At 39.8% G+C, this 19,902-nt stretch overlaps 2 protein-coding genes across 3 annotated transcripts in view; both read left to right on the plus strand.

The window, feature by feature from the left end:
- TMEM129 (transmembrane protein 129, E3 ubiquitin ligase) overlaps window positions 1-3,902 on the plus strand; it is a 25,559-nt gene extending 21,657 nt beyond the window's left edge. The window contains exon 5 of the mRNA XM_086747891.1: window positions 3,802-3,902. The gene's annotated coding sequence lies outside the window, so the exon portion shown is untranslated. The remainder of the gene's footprint in view (window positions 1-3,801) is intronic.
- Window positions 2,024-14,126, plus strand: LOC104475345 (histone RNA hairpin-binding protein). 2 transcript variants are annotated; one of them, XM_086747889.1, is made up of 11 exons: window positions 2,024-2,127; window positions 3,802-3,918; window positions 5,784-5,888; window positions 6,602-6,733; window positions 9,144-9,293; window positions 10,113-10,250; window positions 10,915-11,031; window positions 12,098-12,205; window positions 12,634-12,747; window positions 13,048-13,161; window positions 13,943-14,126. In XM_086747889.1, exons 1-10 carry the CDS (start codon window positions 2,066-2,068, stop codon window positions 13,151-13,153), a joined length of 1,149 nt encoding a protein of 382 aa, XP_086604015.1. In that variant the 5' UTR covers window positions 2,024-2,065; the 3' UTR covers window positions 13,154-13,161; window positions 13,943-14,126. The 2 variants fall into 2 exon arrangements, with proteins under 2 accessions (XP_086604015.1, XP_086604016.1); XM_086747890.1 differs by having other exon boundaries at window positions 10,116-10,250.
- Window positions 14,127-19,902: the final 5,776 nt, after the last annotated feature.

The following is a 19,902-nucleotide window of genomic DNA, read 5'->3' on the forward strand; positions in this document are numbered from 1 at the left end:
TCATCATCCAAAGAACCACATGCACGTATAGGGCTGTTTTTAGAGAAGATCTCTGTTTGCAGTAAAAAGAAATAAGTTACCTCCCACCCAGTCTTGATGCGTTTCTTTAACATAAGGGTAGGGTTTAGAATCAATCTTTTCACAGCACTTTTCTAAGAAAAAAAAATGAACCAAGTAATGTGATGGGCTAAAATATTTCCTTAAAGAATTTTCTTGAATTATTAGTGATTTAGTGTTGCTTTTTCAATTATGTGTATGCTTTTCCACATCACTGACTTGTGGGTAGGCAATGTTAGTAATCTGAAGTACATTAGATAAATGTCATGGCATTACTGTAAAACAATCTGTATGTGGGTGGGCGCACAGTCAGTGTAAATACCCTGTGTGTGTGTATACATGTATAGCCCAAATTTTCCTATGTGTTGCAGCTGAACAGGTGTTTCTGAAAACATGGGCTGTGGCTATATTATTTATTTCCACAGTTGTGTTATTTCTATAATTGTAGCATTCCAGAAGATACTGGCAAAATATGTTATCTGTTGATTTTTTAGGTTCACACAGTTTGCTAACCCCCCAAAAAAGGCATGTGGTCCAAGCAGGGTATGTTTAGAATCCATTATATGAATGCAGTTGTTTACCACGAGGCTTGCCAGAACTTGAAACCAAAATACCAGGTTATTATGTGATCTCCTCAGTATAAGTTTTTTTTTTTATTGTGTTGAAACTTGGTAGACTGCAGCTGTGTACCATTCCAGTCAGACTAAACCTCAGTAAGACATAACTGACTGAGTGCCATTTCTTAAGAAATGTTGACTTTGAGATATTTAAGGAGTTGAAATATAAGTATTCAAGCTCTTACATGCATTACAAGACATTTTCTTCCAAAGATATAACACAGGGTTTGTTATTTGTGGTTGTTTTTTTTTACCTAGATAGCTTACCTATTTTAAAATTAACAGTATTATTTGGATAACCTTTAAGGAAAAAGCTTAATGAATACATGTAGTTAATCTTAAAACTATCTGAAGAGCTGAATAAAAATGCAGTTGATTTTATGCAAGACTTCTGGTTTTCATTTTAAAGTTATGTTTACCCATTAAACCTTTATAGGGGTGGAAATCAGTTTGACTTACCTGTATACAATGTTTTACCTGAGAACATGTGAATACAAAGAGGGTTTAAATTCTTCTGAAGGTGCACCTGCTAATTCCTTCTTTGATGAATTTTCCTACTATAACCTGAATGCAGAGGGTTGCATACATGAAAGAAGGTGTGTGAAATCTATGTATGTATCTCAGGAAAAAAGAAACAGCAGGGGGGAAGGAATGAGACAGGACGCCACGAGATCAGCAGGGACAATGACTACAAATTTGTCTTTCCAGGCAAGCACTGGCATATAGCAATGATGTGTCCTGTGTGAAACAGATTTTTTATTGTGGCATTGCTCAGGTACGTTAAGAAGCACAGGAAGAATGTAGTGCATTTCTTCACCGGTATTTTATGGGGGACACTTTCCTAGAGTGGACGTTGCGGTGCTTACCAACCCCCTTTCCTGGGCAGATTTAGCTCACCGCATCTAGCAGAAGAGTAACCTGACCAAAACGGAATCCTTGGCTCAGGAGTGAGGTAATGCAGCGATGTCGGGGCTGGGTCTTTGCCGGATTAGCGAGCAGAGCAGGCCTGAGGGTCCAGTGGCCTCCTGCACTGGGTGCGGGCAAGGGAGAGGCCATGAGGCAAACGGTGCCTTTGCCGTGAGGGAAGCTGAACCTTTCTTCTGCCCGCCCTCCCTCTTTTACACCTGATCGGCTTTTTAGCAGGAGCAACGTATTTTTGCCGCTACCTTTAATTCTCTCCGCCAGCTCTTTCCAGGCTCTCCGCCTGCAACGCACCGGCGTTTCTACGCATGCGCAGTGGTCTCCTCCGCGCACCCCGCTCGTCCGTAACGCCGCGCATGCGCGCTGCGCACCGCTGCCTCCCCTCAGGAGGAAGGGCCGCGCCTGCGCACTGCTCCGCGCCGCGGGCGCAGCCATGTTCCGCGGCGGCCGTGGCGCCGCTCGCCTCAGCCATGTTCCGCGGGCAGCGGGGCCCGGCGCGCCATGGCGGCGGGGAGCCGGCCGGGCTGCGCAGGTGGGAGAGACCGCGGAGGGCCGGGGCGGCTGAGGCGTGGCGGGTATTGCTCGTCCCCTTCGGTACCCGCGAGGGGCAGCGGGGAGAGGCAGCTGCTGGCAGCTTGCCGCGCTCCGCCAGACCCCTCCTCCTCCTCCGGCGCCCTCGGTGAGGGGGTCTCCTTGCTGAGGTTGCTTCGGTCTCTTCTGGCAGCGGAGAGAGATTTGAGCTCGGAGTGGAAGATTTCGCCGCAGTCCGGGCGGAAAGTGGGTGGGCTCGGGTCCGGCTGGGGTCACCGGGGCTGGGCTTAAGGCTGGCGCTGAAGTGGGCGGGGAGTGCAGAACCCTGGAGATAAAGAAATACAGTTAGCGTCTTCCCCTGGATTTTCAAATAGTATTGTGCCTATGGCACGCTGGGTGTTGTATGTTTGGGGTTTTTTTTCTGTTTGTTTCGAGTCTTTCAATTGAGTGATTGTTGTTGAGGGTGGTTAGAGAAAGGTTTTATCCATTTTCTGCCTTTGCAAAAAGCAAATATGTTGAAAGCGTCCTTTTGCCTAGGTCCGTGATTAGGAGCAAGCTGTTTGTGCTGTGCGTTAGTAACTTTGAGCCTTCAGGGAGCGGGAAACTCCCAAAGCCAGTCAGGGTGGAGGAGGAAGGGAAAGAAAACAGGTTGTTAATCCAGGGTTAAAATAACAAAAACCTTCCTTCCCTTTGACTTAAAAAATGCAGAGACCTTGCATATACAGAACAGCATGTTTGCTCACACATACAGGACAACAGTACCTTTACTGTGTGGAGTCTGCGATACAGTCTGTTCTCTCGGGCAGGTGGTGGCTGATCTGTAAGTGTGGTCCTTAGCCCAGAAGCCAGGTCTGATCTTAATAGATGCGGTGACAGTGTTTTGTTTACTAACTCAGAAGCCCAGCATCACCAGTGTCTACAGGGTGATACTTGTAACAGCGATAATCTGTAACTTCTTGTTTATTGACCTATCATTTAAGATGTCATAAAGCCATCAGAACTGAGGAGGAAAATGTGGATAATTCTTAATCCTTAAGCAGTCTCTGGCTATCCTTTCAGCATGTTGCAAGCACCTTACTCTAGCTCCTTGTCCCATACTCACAGGCCCTCCCTTATGAGGACTCTGCAGCAATGTCTGGTAAATAATTTCCTGTGTAAAAGTGTTTCCACATAAACGTTTGACCTGCTTCTCCTTAGACATGCTGTTTTCCTGTGTTGAAGTGATGTTTCTGTATTTGCCTCTTCCACGAGTTTAGTGCTGGAGAGATTGGTATATTAATGTCAAGAAGTGCATTGCTGGCAGGATCTATGAAGGTTGCCAAGTTTCAGCAGTTCCATAAACGCTGGTGACAGTCCTTAGTAGTTTTTTTCCTCTCTTTGTTTGCAAATAGAGAAGGGATATACTTTGGGTTATCTAAATATTAGCAGTTTATTTTTAAATTCTGATGTCTTCATTGCATTAGTCAGAGACCTTTTCTCAGCAATTGCATTGTCTAACACCTTTGTTAAGTTACTGTTGCCCGTATGAGTAAGGTGATGCGAATCACGCATCTGTGCCAAATCAGCATTTTGTAACTCTAAGTGATGATACTCAGATTGTCTGTATTTGTATTGCATAGGCAATATTCAGTCACTACCAGTGACTTGATTTCTGATGAAAGTTCTTATTTTCTAGTTCTGTGCGACATCCACACTGCTGGCGTCAAGAACAGGAATGTAGAAGCTGGAATGATTCAGATTCTTTGGTGTTTGATGAATATCAATGTAGACATTTAGACCAATGGCTGGAGAGGTAAGCAATAAACGTGAAGTTTGTTTAAATCTTCACTTTGCTGCACTCTTGTCTTTAGGAATTCAACAAAACCTTGGATGTGATTAAACTCAATGTTTTCTAATAATACAGTAGCACAGAGTTAGCAAATGATACCTGCATTATACAAGAGCAGAACATTCAGTTTGGCTAATTGAAATACATGCCATAATATTAGCATTCCATATGAATGGAGCATCCCGTATGAATTCCAAGTATTCCATATGAAGGCAACAGTATATACTGAGGCAGTGGTTTAAGACCCTTACTCTTGAAGTCTTCAATATTAGTGCAAAATTCCCATTGAAGCAATATCCTGTTACTTTTTATACTTTGCTTACGCATCTTTATGTTTAAGTGTGGGTAAACTGTGATGTTTGTCTCTTCACTGGACAGTGCGCTTGGTATATTCAACTGTACTACAGTTTTTAGTAAATACCTACGGGGGTCTTCTTGTAGTCCAGCACCGAGGACAATTTGAGATGAGACTAAATTTTATAGGTAGGTAGTTCTGGGAGTATTTTGCTTTGCTTTTGGGTATTCTAGACTAAAGACTTCAGGTGAAGGAAGTAGCTGAGGTTGGTATGTTAATGTCTGACAGAAAGTATGGGGAGTGGTGAGTCCTTGGATACATGCAGCAAACTGAGTAGAATGTAAGTTAGGAGAGATGAGAGATTTCACTGAGGGCACATGAAAAGTTTGTTTTTTTTTTTTTTTTATATGATTCATACATTTCTGAGTATTATATGAAGGGGATTGTAATTTCTGACGGCGTGGTGTGTTTAATATTAATTCAGTTAATAAATGAATCTTTTTAAGAGCTTAGGAAAGATCTTGTATTCAGGAGTGTTTTCTATGACTTTGATGCTATCATTAAAATAGTAACAGTATGTTAATGATTGTGAGTCAGACTGGATGTGCTAGCACCATTTTGTGTTTCTCTTTTGCTGAGTAGATGTGTTCCTTCTTAGCATAGAATCTGTCATCTGTTAAAATGATACTGGAAGCATGGATGGTAATTTAATCTGTGAATGTAAAATTGTTTAGGGAAAGTAAGGCTGTAAGCTAAATCTGCTTCTATATTACTTATATTAAATGTGGAGGCATTAACATTGAAGGAAGTGGACAAACTGAAAGGAGAAGTTTTCAGCACTTCAGAATGTTGCAGCATTATACAGTTGTTGGTTTTGTTTGGGTTGGTTTTTTTTTTTTTTAAGTTAATGAGGAATTTGGTAAGTGTTTCTTCATTTGGAAAACTTCAATGATCCAACTGATGATTTAAGTAAGAGCTTCCTGGCTCCCTCTTTGGCTTTACACAGCAGAGTTTACATTCTTGAAATGGTATGTTGGGATATGATGGTGTGTGACAAAATGTTAGTTCTGCTCAAGTGATGGGCATTTTTCTTAGGCATCCTCTCTGTCCTTTACATAGTTCTTAGCTGATAACAGAGAGCAGTGACTAGACCGATGGTTTTGACCTCAAGTAATTTCATGAATTGTGCTCTTTGATGGAACGGCAGTATTGAGAAGGTCCTGAAGTAGTAGAGAGAAGCATTTGCATTGGCTGAGCTGGGAGTATTTTAAGAGATGGTCAGGTCTGTGTTCTGACATGAAATTTGCTTCATGGCCATTTTCTTTCCCTGCAAAGTAAAACTGTGATAATCTTACATCCCTGCTGAAGGTGACTTGAGCTGAAATGTTTTAATTTGTTTGACTTTGAACTGAAATAGAGTAGGGGCATGCCCATGGTGTTACAGTTGAATAGCTGCTTTTGTCCACGATTGAAGTTTCTGTTCATTAAATACATTATGAGCATCAAATGTTCCTGAGTTCTCATTATTTTCCAGCTCTACAACACCAGAAGATTCTAGGCCTCTTTCTAGTTGCCCTGACTGGGAAGGTAGAATTGAAGAAGGCAAAACAATGAGGACATCAAATAAAAAAATTACGAAGTAGGTATTGAATAATTCTTAACTATTGTTGCACTGGTTTTAGCAACAGCCATCTGATGATCTCCAGCTACTTTACATGCGTTAATGAAGATTTGAAACACAGGCAGGCTGTTTCATGTCAAGCCTGAAGGAAGCCTTAAAGAGAGAGTAGTGCTGAGGAGTCTTATCTCAAAAGCTGTTTGTATGATCATTTTAGATTATCTTCTTTTTCAGCTTAAATAGCATATTCAACTTTCCATAAGAGGAAATAGTGGATAGTGAAAGGAAAAATGAAAACCAGCCATGCTGAGGCTTGGAGAGGGAAATAGCTGTTAGGTCATTCAAGCTGGCCTCCTTTATATTATCCATCTTCATTTTATTGAATTTAAGCTTTTTCGTATTGGAGGTTGTAACACATATATGCAGTAATCATGTATCATTTGATTTGCTTGTTGTAGGACTAGCTACAAGCTTCTAGTAAGGCAGCTCTAGCGCCAGTACCCTGAGGTGTATGTTGACTCGTTACAAACCTGAGCAATTGCATGAACTTGCAAAACCTACTCTTGTAGTGATTCATTTGGTTAGCACAACTTTCACTTCTGTAAGCTAGTGAAGGAAGAGTTGTGCTTACAGTCTATCAGAGTGAGAATACATGCAGTTCTAGAATATGTGTTTATATAACTTGTAAAACTATTAAGGTTCTTTTCAACTTAATTCTAATTTTTATTTTTTAGTTCTGTTTCAAGTGATTCTGCTAATCCAGCTGAAAGGGAAACAGATGAAGTAGTTCTGAGGAGAAGACAAAAACAGATCAATTTTGGAAAGAATACCCTTGCATACGACAGATACATTAAAGAAGTTCCAAAGTAAGTTGCACTGTGTTGCACATCTCCAACTAAAATCTGATTTGTTCCTAATTTGTGTAGATCAGCATACAGCTTTAGTTCTCTTGAAATTGTATGAACAGTAAGTGAAGGAAAATGGAATCAATTGATTTTTATCAAAGAGAAGCCAGGTATTTTCTGCATATGAGCAGATTTAGTTAGAGAAAACTTAGAGCTAAATTTTCCCTTTGTGTATTGCTGTTGCTAGTAGCAAACATACATTAAATAAATCCTGTATTAATCAGCTCCCTGTGACGCTTTGCTCCCTGGTGACTGCGTTGCTAGGCCAGTGTGAAGTTAATTGATACCAGGAAATGACAGCCTTGAAAGAGAACTGAATAAAGCCTTGCATTTAAGTATTGGTGAGGGAAACCAGCCTTCAATGATTCATCAGTAACTAACAAATCAACGCCTGTATTTCTTGCTTTCCGTGTCATTCCACTTTGGGCTTCAGAGTCTGTGAACTGTGGCACTTAGATCAATATTTCTTAGCCAGCCCCTTCTGCTTACTGCAGGATTCATATTCAGAAGCTAGTCTGTGGTAATGTGTGGGTGTGCATCTGTGTTCTTATTTTTTGTTATTTGAGGGTTATTTTTCAGAGGTGTCTTTTAAAATTAAGGCGTGCTACTTACAGTTGCCAGTTTTCTCTGGATTCTACCTGTAAGAGTCTGTTGTGACAACTGCCAGCCAAGTGCAGTGGACACTGCAAGCTTGTTGTTGAGCAACACCTGAAAGATTAGAGTAGGTAACTAAAAAGCAGGTGCCATAAACAATCACAGATATCCCACAATATGGTCACATCTTCAATAACACATTTTTGTCAAAGAGTCTTGGATTGCCTTGTGAATTGTAATTTTGCTTGTTGCTGTGTCATCAGTTGTAGGACTGCAGCTAGTCTTACGGTGATGCCTGACATTTGTATAGCTGTGCTGTGATTAGTTAAATAGTAGGTAGAGAATAGGAAAGAGGGAGAACGACTTTCAGAAAAAAAAAACGTGGAATACACTTTAAAAAAAAAAAAACAAAAAGGTGTTCTGGGTGGCATTTAACAGGATAGTGTATAATACTGTTCCTTAGCAGGGATCTGTTTATCTTAGGAAAAGTGTTACGGCTACGTACATTGATCTGTGAAGCTGGTAGGGGGAACCACTTGAGACCAAGGTACTTGATGTGATTTAAAAGATTGTAATGTGGTTCCCCTCAGGCATAAAGCTGACTCCAGTATGGTAGGCTTATAAACAAGGTTATTTTGTACTGGAGATACAGTTTGAGTGAGCTCTCCTGTAATGTTTGGTGGGCAGGATCTGGGTTTGGAGTACCATCTGAGAAATAGCACTTTCAGCCATGCGGTGATCCCAGACAGTTTTGTTACAGTGTCTGCCTGGTGTAGACTCAGTGGAAAGGCATATCATTTACATTTTACCCAGAGAGTGGGGATCCTGTGTTTTCTATACTCCCAAACGACAAATGCTGTTTAGAATTATAGCAATCCCCATTGTAAGGACAAAGGTGGAAGAAAAGTTCACTGAAGATACCTGTGGGCTAACAGGCCCACCGGGGTGGGGAAAGAACAGGAAGAGCAAAAGTGAGAAAACTGATGAATGGGCAGCTTAACAGGTGAAGGAAAGAAAGGGGTTAAAAAGCAAATGATGCAAATGCAATTACTCACTACCTCCCACAAGCAGACTGGTGCCCTAGCAGTCTGTGAGCAGTGACTACTCTGGAAGACACCTCTCCTTCTTCCTCTGCCTTGTTTTTTATTGCTGAGCATGGCATTATGTGTGGAATATCTCTTTGGGTAATTCAAGTCAGCTGTCTCAGTGGTTTCCCCTCTCAACTTAGTGGTTGTGGGAGCAAGTGGGAAAAATAGAAGACCTTGAAGCTGTGCAAGGTTCAGCAGCAGCCAGAAATTAGTGTGTTATCGGTGCTGTTTTAGCATCCAAAACCCAGCAGTACAGGGACTGCTGTGAAGGAAGTTAGCTCCATCCCAGCCAGAATCAGTACAATAGTAAATACAAAGAAACTGTACCTGACTCGGGCAAAATGAGATAGAAGTAGAGGAGGCTAGGTTACTATTGAAGGGATATGAAGGGTTCTTCTGTGTTGTATTTATTTGTCCAAGGGCAGTAAGGATCTGCTTTTGGCAGCTGTCAGAGTGCTGGACTTGATGAATCCCTGGTCTGACTCAGCATGTTATTGTTAGTTGTTGCTTGTGTGGTCTGGTTTTGACAGTGTTTTAGAATATATGCATTTCAGTAAAGTGTTCAAAAATATGAAAATTGTATTTATTAGGCCACTAATGCTTGTGTGATCCAATGGACTGAGGATTCTTTTTTTTTTTTTTTTTTAAGAAGGAAAATCATGTTCTGAAATGTTACTGTGTATTTACAGGAATCAGCGAATACCAGGAGTTCATCCTAGAACTCCGAACAAATTTAAGAAGTACAGCCGTAGATCCTGGGATCAGCAGATCAGGCTGTGGAAGATAGCACTGCATGCCTGGGATCCTCCTGCTGAAGAAACCTGGGATCTGCAGCCAGTGTATGTATCGGTGAATTAAATCAGCATGTCTTGCTTCACAGGAGGACTGTGTTTCCTTTAGAGTGTTCCTGACTGGAAGCAAGAGATCAGGTTCAGAAATTAGTCTCGTTGAACACCTTGTTTTCCTTTTGAATTCTGATATTCTCATTATTTAGTCTAAATTCATATCCCTTAAGGCACTTTAGGGAGGAAGGCTTTTGGTCTGTCTACAGTAGTACACTCCCTTCCTCTGTCTGTTTACGCTGATGAGCACAAGGTAAAACTATTTTTCTAGAAAGGGATAGGCATAAGTAGAAATTCAGTGATAACTGTTCCTTGACCTTGATAAACTTTCCATCTTTCCCTTTTCTGAAGTCAGTAGAACCACTGTTCTCCTGCAATAACAATATGTTAAAGGATTTGAGAAATGTAAGATTAAAGAGACATGTCTCTGCTTTCTGCTGGAGAGTGCCAGCTGTGTTCAAGATGGAATTTTTTTTTTTTATCTTTTCAGAACTTTGAATTTCTGTAACAAGGCTAGCTCCACTAAATGCCTCCACCTAATACTTTACAAGGTTTGGACTAGTAAATTGTGAGAAAAAGAGTGTAAATCTCTTAGCTCTGTAACTGCATTGTGTAAATAATTTTAGCTGTGTTGTAATTGACCTGTGGTGGAAGTTGCAGTTGTTTGCACCATTTGGATGTCATAAAAGATGAATTGTTAATTATTGCTGCAGCTGAACTGTCTTCTGCTTGAAGTGGTATGCTAGATGGGTAGTATTTTAAATTCCTTTTTTTTTCTTTCTTTTTTTTTTTTTTTTTTTTTCTTTCTTTTTTCAGTAGTACAGAACCCTCAGGCAGTTCCCAAGAATGGTTTTGCGAAGATCAGGATGATTCTGGCTCCCTTCTATTTGACGAAAAGCAGAAGAGAAATGAGTGTGAAGATGAATGCAGACAGACTGACTTCACACTGGAGAGGTATGAGATAAAACTTTTGTAGTTAACTTACTGAAATAATTCAATACCTGTTGATGCTGTCAGCTTTTTTTTAGGAAATGTTTAATGAAGGAGTTCAGTTAATGCTCAGAGTTTGGCGCTTTTGCTGTTGAATGTAATCCATCACTGGTACAAAGCACTGAATGTGGACAAATTATAGACACTACAGAATTTCATGATTAACAAGAGAAAAAAGCAGTGTGTTTTCAGCTTCTCTGTTTATACAGTGCAGTAGTGAGGTTTCTTTGACCACTGTTGGCAAATGCTGAAAATAGGATGCCTTTTTCAGAATCGAGAGTGACCATCCTTAATTAGCAGTGTTATGTCTGTCTGCAGAACAGCAGGGAGACTGTAAAGCACCTCATGTACTTCCCTGTTTACTGAGATATCTCGATCTGAGGGTATGCGTGTGGAGCCAAAAATGGTTCTGCTTCTAGATTTCTTGTGCAATTGTGACTGGGTTCACTTTTCAAAATACAGTGGCATTCTTACCAAAATTTGAGGTGTTTTCCTCTGTTATGACTGAAGAATCATACCTCAAAAAGTCTTCTGTGTAGCATATGCCATTACTTTATGGAACTCTGAGAAGCATTTAAGCACAGATGAAAAATGATATGTGTGTAAAATCTGTGCCTTCATTTTGTAGTTCCTGTTCTCCTGATTCTTCTCCAGTATGGAAACGCAGAAAAAGAAACAATTCTGACTCCTCTGTGGTTTCAAAAGGCAAAAGCCATTATGTGCATATGTACCACACACTGGAAAGGTATGAAATGATTCTCCATATCAGATTTATTCATATTGTGAACCAGGTTTTGGAATGTGACTGATATTTATTCTTCTGTTTATTAATAGCTTTAATTTTATCTAAATGTGTGTGCAATTTAATGAGGAAAGGAAATCATGCCTGAATAATTGTGTTGTATGATAGCAAATATTTAGTGGTCCATTGCAGAAGTGAAGAAACTTCAGTGTCAGAAGACACAACATGAGTTATTTTTTGTATGTAGAATTAGGCACGACTAATGTGGTGGTCTTGATTTCTCATGGAATCTGGTTTCTGCTTCAGAGGTTATAATTCTGAAATTGCTAGGCATTTGCCATAGTAATTTCCTATGTCTCTTACATGCACTGCATTCTGCTTTTTGGCATGGAGAGTGTACAGGTTGATGAATGTTACGGTAAAGGAACGGAGCCCAATCTGCACTCATAAGTCTGTCAGGGAATACTGAAACCCGCTGCCTGTTCAGTTATTGCCATGTTACATTTGCTACGGGTATTATAGAGAACATTTATTCTTGAAGGGATAGAAAAGAAGCTTTGTGTACTTTGGTTAAGCTTTTCCCTGCCTTATGAAAGATAGTACGGAAGAAAACGCTTCTGAAACAACAACAACTCAGCCTGGAACTGGGACAGAGTCAGGTTAATATTCAAAAATGGATAACAGAAGGGTAGATTTTTTTTCGAGCTAACGCCTTCTTTCTTCTAAGTTGTTTGGGAATTAAACTGCTCCTCTAGTGATTGGTCTCAACCATATTTCCTTTTTCGCCTTTCCTAGCTGCTGCATAAGAAGTCATCCTATAAATGGGAAACGACAGGCTCTGTAGAGGAGAGCATGCCGTGGTTTAACTCTGTGTACGGTTTTGTCAGAACCACAGGAAAACTGGCACAATGACTTTGGGATTTAGTAGACTTTTCATACTAACCTTAGTCAAAATGTTCATACAGGTGTGGGTTTTTTTCTCTCTGCTTAGCCCCCTTACCTTCAGAAGAATTGAGAGGAACTGTGATACACGGGGCCATGGTTTCAGACCTTTTCCCTTTCTTTCTAGTCTTAATGAATCGGCACACGAGGAGGCTTTTGCGCCGTGCTCAGAGTGGGAAGCCTTTGGTGAAAATGACGCAGTAATGACAGTGCAACATGGAATAGAAATAACAAGGTAAATACCGTAATGGTTATGATGTTCTTTCTGGTTTTTTTGCTTGTGCTGTGAAGGTGTCCTTGGCTTTTTTCAATCTTCTTTTTCCTTCACTGTTGAATACTACCTTTTTTTTTTTTCTCCTTACACTTCCGCCAATGTGTGGTATGTTTGGTTGTTGTTCTTGTTTTTTGAGTTTACTTGGCTTTTTGCAGTCTAACTCTGCATCTGTTGCTTTCTGCTGCTTCTGCCATTAATGCTGGAAGATGCTGAGGCCCTTTCACCCTCTTTGTCTTAGGGAAAGCAATGGCATTTTACTGAATTGGTCCCCCTGGTTGTTACTAGACTCTCACTTGCTAAGCCGAGGAGCTGAAAGCTGCTTCTCTATCTGCGGGGAAAATAAACTGTTTTGTAGCTGACAACAATTATTGTTATTTGTTTTTATGCAGTGACCCAATTCCAGCCAGTTGTTCTTCAGGATGGAACAATCAGAAACAGAAAAAGAACAACTTCTTTCTGCCTGACAGCAGAACTTGCAGAGATACAGACTGCAGGCTGGAGAGGTATAAAATGCAGATCATCTATCAGGGGCTCTTTGTTGTTTATTAAATTAGAAGCATAGCTGCCTGATTGCTGCAGTTCAATCCAGATTTTTAGTATAAACATGAGTTTTCAAATTTTTTTACACTTCTTCTTAGGGATGTGTTGGCCAATACTTCTATATTGTGTGGTACAGTTCTGTCCTAATGTTCTCATGTTCTAGTCTGTATTAGAGTAAATAGCAGGTTGTAGCTGTATTTAGTATAAAAAGCTTACCAAAAGCTACTTAGTCTTTGGATTTTTTTTTTTTTTTTTATCTGTAGGCTTAAACTTTGTAGCAGTTTATTGGAAGGACATCAGTCAGAATACTCTGAAAGAAGATGGGGAAGTGCAAGTGCTGAAGATAGAATAATGAGGAAAAAAATTTAAATACCAAGGTGAGTTCATGCTGACTACTTATTTTTTCTATTCTATTTCAGTAGTCCATGTGCAGTATCGTTCTGCAGAATCCAACTGTTCAGTTCAAGCAGATCAGTTTCTCTTTTTATTCCTTTATTGTATTAGTATTTTATCCCATCCTTGTGTATTTAATGAAAAGATCTAATTCTTCAGACTAAATAAATTGAAATATTTATCTGTTCAGCCAGAAGGCATAATGTATTCCATATTGCTACTCAAATGAAAAGTGCCAGTTTTTAAAATTATTTCAGTAGCACCTTTTCTGCCTGTTAATATTTTTGCGATGAAGTCACAACCTCACATTTACAGCAATGGATTTCAATTAAAATTTTCTTTTGGACTGTATATTCTTGTGGTGCATTAAAAGGATGGGTAGTATCTTGAGGCAAACAGCTTATTTTTTTTAACTGATAGTGTGTTGTGTAATGTGATTGCCTTTGATCTACACTTGATGCAGGCTCTGAAACATTATGGACTAGGATATAAATGTATGTTTAACAGTGATCTTGGAATATTTTGCATAATAAAACTTATTAAGAATATGATATTAAGAATATAGCACACATTTATTTTTATACTACTTTGGTTTTGAATTCTAGCAATATGAGGAAAAGGCAAGTAGAGCTTTTAAAAAATTGTGCTAATGGCATTTTTTCTATTGACTTTATTGATTTTTTTATTTAATTTCTTTGAGCATGAATAAGACTTAATACAGATTCACTTTTCTGAAGTACTAATTCAATATTTGAAAATATCTAGTCTCTCTTTGTATATAGAAGTATCGAAGAAGGACTTTCTCTTGTGACAATGATTTGAAGAATAGGGGTATAGTCTGAGATCAGCAGATCAAGTAATGGAAAACTGATGCAGTTGCATAAAATCTGCACTGAAAGAGGAAGAGATTTACAGTCAGCGTATGTGCAATCCAAGTAAGGTGGAACGTGCAGGTAAAAGAAATATGCCTTTATACATCACAGTTAAGAGAGCCTTTCTGCATAGTCAGTTGCTATTTAGCTGATTTGCAGTTGTCTTTGTCTTAAATAAAGCTTTAATAAGGAGCGTATATACTCAGTGGGTTCATAATCACTCATTCTAATTGAAAAACTATCTTTGTGCCACATAAAATGTGGAATTTGAATTAAATAGCTTCTCTATGAAGCAATACATTGGTTTCCTGCATGCAAAGATCAGTATTTGAGAGAGATGCTGCCTTTAACCATGTTTTTTAGGTGTGATGAGCTCTAACTCTCAGATGGCAGGAACTTCATCTGTGGAAAACAATCTTGTTTGAAAACTAGAGAGTGGGTTACATGGTAGAGCTCCACACCACCCAGCATTTGGCTAAAAGTAAATTTCTGTCTTAAACAGGAAAAATCAATGTGGCTGTTTGGAGCTCAGTTAAATATCTACAAATTTGAATGTATCTGGTTGCTTTCTAAAGGAAAAAAAACCTTAGTCAGTAGGAAACGTTAAGATACGACAGGAATGTGTTAATTGAGAGAAAAATGTATTTTATGAATTAATAATGACATTTAAGTGAAAATTATGCAAGGGGTTGGGACAGATATGCTCGACTACTTCATTTTCTCTTTGACAAATAATTTAGCAGTATAGGGTGTGTAGCACTCTCTTTGCTTTTCCAATAACTGAAGTTCTCAAAGTGTTCATACCATCTGTAACACTTCTAGTAGGGCCAGTATGGCTTTGTCTTTTATGCTGTGCTTTAAGCTCACCAAACACAATGCTGTGTTCCATTTACTACTACTCTAACACTACATCTTAAGAGACTAAATGTTTTGTTGTTAATTACTAGATATATCATATTTATAAACCACTGTTATCTACCTTTTCTTTTAGGTTTTTCCAGATCTTCAAGGATAGATTGTTTTCTGCAAGCTCTGCCTCAAGTGTAAAACTTCAGTTTTCGTTAAGCCTGTGCTACAATGATGATGGATGTTCCTTAAAGCTTTTGTGAGAATGTTTCTACTTTACCTGCATTGACAGATGACACGAGCATCGTATTGTAAAGGCTACTTCCGCTGGTGGATCCTGCTGTTACCATTTGGAGATCATGCTACTTAGAGTGCACTAATGTTATGCTGGTGAATTGGTCCAATATTGAGTCAGACTGAAGAATGCCACCCCTTAAACCAAGGACTTAAACCCTGTTTCTTCTACTGGACCAGAATTGTACATCCAACTTGAACTGCTTCGGAAAAGTATAGATAATTCTAACCTTTCTCCAGTTGTTAAACTGTTCTTAGCTTTTGGATTGGGTGATCGTCCATTTGGCTTATTTACTCTTCTCTGAGATAAGATATATTAAGCTAGCATTTGCCTAAGCCTAGTGAGAGAAGAGAAAGGTAGATGGTTTATCAAAACCGGCTCCCTCTATTTAAGGGGAAGAGTGACTGAATAGCACACAGCCTAAATACCTGGCTTTTGCTTTTATGTATGTTGCAGCCTGACTCTCTACTGAGAGTATAAGGGGATGAGTTCAGTGTCTGCTGTTCCTACAGGAATTGCAGGAGTGCAGATTTGGAGCTGCTCTTGGGCGTGAGGTGTCCAGGCTAAAGGTTGTGACGGTGTTAAGATAAGTTCTCCTTTGTTTTACTCCTCTAGTACTGTGCTCAGAAGGTCAAAGTGAGGGCTGAGGCTATAGTGGAGTTTAGAACAGATTCATGTGCCAGGTATGAGACTTTTTTTTTACGGTCCTTGTGGCATTTTATGTAGTGTGTACTGGGATACAAATGTTTGTTAGAGCTGTGAATTGTCTCTTCGCAGTAGTTCAGTGTGGCTCTTTGCAAGGCCACTGCAAAACTGCAGAGTACTAGAGATGACACATGGCAGCCTTGCTGTGGGGACTGGCAGTGTACCCGAGGGCCAAAAGCCCATTTTGCTGCTAAACTGGAAGCAAACTGCTTCCCAGAAACTACTCCCAGTCCCTTCCGAAATGTTTTTTCCAGGCATGGGGTTTGGTAGTGTCCCAGCACAAGGGTGGCTCAGTCACACACCACAGAGCACAGAGTTGTATATACAAGGAACACATTTGTACAGCACTTTTTTAAGAAGTAATATTTAGAACCTTGTTGTTCCAGTGTGCATGCTTTCATATGATTTATGATGATTGTAAATAAGGGAATGTCTAACTTTTTTGGCATTTTGTCTTTATGAGGAAGAATTAAATACTTCAAAAATCACCGTCAGTCTGCTTTTGCTGTTATGTTGTCAGAGTTTCATTATAAAAGGAGCATGTGGGGTCAGTAGTCTTTTTGTTTGTTTGTTTTAGGGTGTTTTGTTTGTTTCAGGGGTTTTTTTGTGGGTGTTTTTTTTTTTGTTTGTTTGGGTTGGTTTTTTTTGTTTTTAAGACCTTGGTAAAAGCAGGCAGGAGGACTCTTCAGAGATCAAACTCTTGAAGGTTCAAGTTTACAACTTGGATTGTGTCCAACCCCTCAGTTTGTATTTTGACATCTTGTGTCCAACTGCTCAGTTTGTATTTTGACATTTTGTGTATTTAGTGCATTGTAACCTAGTGGAAGGGAGCAGCTGAAGCCCCAGCACCCATTCTGCCATGAGAAAGGGCTCCTTCTGGAGAGGATGGAGCTGTTAGGTGAGAGTAATAAGCTCAGTTGTCAGAGCCCTTAAGCTTTTGCTTATGATTGACAAGGTCTGCAGCAGATTTATGGACACAAATATATGGGATTTGTAGTTCAGCAGTCCTTAAAAGACCTTGTATTTCTCAGTTGAAGATAATTAGACTAGAAATAGAATAACCAATCTGCCTGTGGCAGTTAAATTCTGGGCAGATTTATTCTCCGATCTAAGTTCTGTATGCTTGGACAAGCTGTGCTAGCACAAAGAAAGGAGTGATACTGAGCAGATGAGGCTTGAGGTCTGCTAAAGTTATTTCATGCAGTGCTGCCACTGAATGTAGATCTATTGTAATGTCTTCTGATTAGTAACAGCACCCCCGTCAGTCTAAACAGAGCTGTTAAAATTGGAATGCAATCTATCTGTCCAAGGCTATTTGACATAACAGCTTATAACTGAGACAAGCAAGGCTGAAGGCTGGCCTCAGTTTGTATTTGATAGCCTTCCATAAATCCAGTTTGCTTAAATCTGTGCTCAGTTCCTAATTAAGCCAAAATAAACTCTGAACTTTACCAGCTTTAAATTTCTTCTGAGATCTGATGTGTACCTTCTATTGGCATGCTTCCACTGACAGAATCTCCTTACAGGTGATAAATTATCACTGCTTGTAGAAACAGTCCTTCACTAGCAGTTCTGAAATGTCATTGTTTTTGTGTACTTTGTTTTGTTTTTAAAACTGCTTCTTTGAGGACACAGTGATGAGGATATGTCCTCCTCCCCTTGAAATTCCCACTGTGCTTGGAAGTGTTGTTTTTTTTTTTCTGTCAAGGACAGAAAGATGCAAGGCAGCTGTAATCCCAAAGCTATGTTAGTTCTGCTTGATAAACTGTATTTAACTTGTACGTAATGTTTTGCTAGAAGTACTGTATGGCTTCCAAGCGGGAGCTGTTCTCTGGCTTGCTTTGGATGCGTTCAGATAAACATGCTGTTCAGGTCCTCTTATCTGAGACCAAGGCTGGAGGAAACGAACTTTGTTTGTACGTGTTTTGAACCTATGCTGTACTTCAAGCATGTCCTTGGTTCAGGAACATGGTTCTGTTTTTCCATAGCAGTGAGTGGGAAAGGAGAGGTGCTAGCATAGCAGATTTTCCTGCAGAAGCATGGATGTTCGTGCAGATGCCACACAGAAGATGTGTGAGTTTGCACAACTGCAGTAAGGCCAGACAAAGGAAACGGAACTCTCAAGTTAAATCCTTTACATTGTACTATTTTCAGATCTTAGTGTTTCACTGAATGTAGAGCCAGCCTGACTGTTAAAATCCAGAGGCAGGCATCCTACACAGATCTCAGAGAGGAGAAAAGTACAGGACCTGTGTACAACCTTTGAGGAGAAACCCATGAAGTGATGGAAAGTGAGCACAGTTCTCCTTTACCTCTTTTCAAAATACTACTGATTTCAGCCAGGAGCACTAGGTATGTAGATATTCCACTCAAAAAGCATTCTTAACCAGCTAAAACACCATTTCCAAATACATACGTAGCAGGAGTCTTTGAGATACATATCATGAGAATGCAGATGCAATTTGTAGAAGTGAAACAACTTAATTTGGTGCATTCACAAATGGAAAAAACAGTGTAAAACCATTGAAAAGTCAAGCAAAATAATGCAAAAAAACGCCACCAAAAAAACAAACAACAAACCACCCCACCTAAAAAAAAAAAAAAACCAACAACAAAAAACACCAAACAAAAAAAAAAAAACCAAAACAAAGCAAGTTAGCTGCTGAGATTTCAAACTGTTTAATTTCTAAAAGCCATTGCAAATTATTGGCTGAAGACTCGGTCTGGCCTAGCGCGGTTGCCAAGGCAGGCTGGCAGTGAGCAGTCGTCTTTCCATTTCTGACGCTGTTAGTTTTGCTGGGAAGTTGGTGTGTCTGTATTAATCCATCCATCGTCTGGCATAGCGTTGCAAAAAAATATTCAGCGAAGTGGTTGAATAGTATTTGTGCCTTTTTAGGAAAAATAGTGTGAACTTCTCCCACTTTTAACAAGACAACATGCAGTGAGCTTTGTGAATTCACCATGCAGAGGATCTTGAGCAACTCTGAGCAATCCTGGGCTTCACTGAGCAGGTGCTCTTGGCCTTCAAGACCACAGATATAATACTTCAGTGATCTCTGGTAGAAGAAAATTCAGCAGTTTTTACTCTGCTGATCTGGGACCCTTATCTGACTACCTTCTTCTCCTTGCTTTTATGCACAGGGTTAAAAGCAGCTGCAGATACTGTGCTGTATGGTTTTGCACAGCCTTGAAGAAAGCCTTTTTTATATCTGCAAACCGAGAAAGAGGTAAGAAGGGCTGCCTGGTTATTTAGCAGACTTCAGCTGGGGTGTCCCTGTAGGCCATTCTGTTCAACTCTTCAAAAAATATTAATGAGGAAACAAGAAAGAAATGTGTTCCTGGAACTACTCAAGATTTGAGTCTAGAGACCTGGAATTAATGGGAGCGTGTGGTGAAGAAGAGGCAGAAAGACTAAGACAGGTATTGCATATTGCAGGTGCTCTTCCTCTGACGACTGTCTTAATTACTTTAAATAATATGGATCCAAAGCAACATACTTGTTTCAGCTGCAGTTAAGCTGTTTGGACAATTCCTTCTTCCTGGCACACGAAGGTGTGTGCTGCCACCCACTGTGCCTGCTATGTTCTTTCTGCTCAACTTGTGAAGAGCTCCCATTCGATGTAAATGATGACCTGAAACAAGCTGGAGCAGCAGGCATCTTTCACTTTCATTTCTGTAAATAATTACATGAGAAAATTGTAGTTTGTGAGGCCATGCTTCATTTGTGCAGTCGAGATGCAAATTCCTCCTCTCAACATACTTCATGCATAGCAAGGTTGAAGTGTATCTTCATAAGAAACCAGACCAAAACAAAACACCACCTGTTAATATGTACTCAGAAAGTCCCTCCAAAAAATGTTGCTGGACTTTGGTAGTTGCTTTTGGGTTAAGCTGCTCAAACTAAAGAACAACTTTTGTTGCTACTTCTGCCATGCATCAAGCACATTTCATTGCTGATCTTGCAAGTGTTACTCAAGTACAGCCTGTCATAGTGATGAACATGAGGT

The sequence above is a fragment of the Chlamydotis macqueenii genome, chromosome 4, assembly GCF_036417535.1.
Source record: "Chlamydotis macqueenii isolate bChlMac1 chromosome 4, bChlMac1.mat, whole genome shotgun sequence".
In the NCBI taxonomy this organism is placed as follows: domain Eukaryota; kingdom Metazoa; phylum Chordata; class Aves; order Otidiformes; family Otididae; genus Chlamydotis; species Chlamydotis macqueenii.

What these genes read in the sequence shown, in the direction of transcription:
- LOC104475345 (XM_086747889.1), top strand. Translation starts at nt 2,066, where the DNA reads ATGTTCCGCGGGCAGCGGGGCCCGGCGCGCCATGGCGGCGGGGAGCCG. An exon ending in TACATTAAAGAAGTTCCAAA is followed by an intron (nt 6,734 to 9,143) that starts GTAAGTTGCACT and finishes GTGTATTTACAG; the next exon opens with GAATCAGCGAATACCAGGAG. An exon ending in ATGTACCACACACTGGAAAG is followed by an intron (nt 11,032 to 12,097) that starts GTATGAAATGAT and finishes CTTTCTTTCTAG; the next exon opens with TCTTAATGAATCGGCACACG.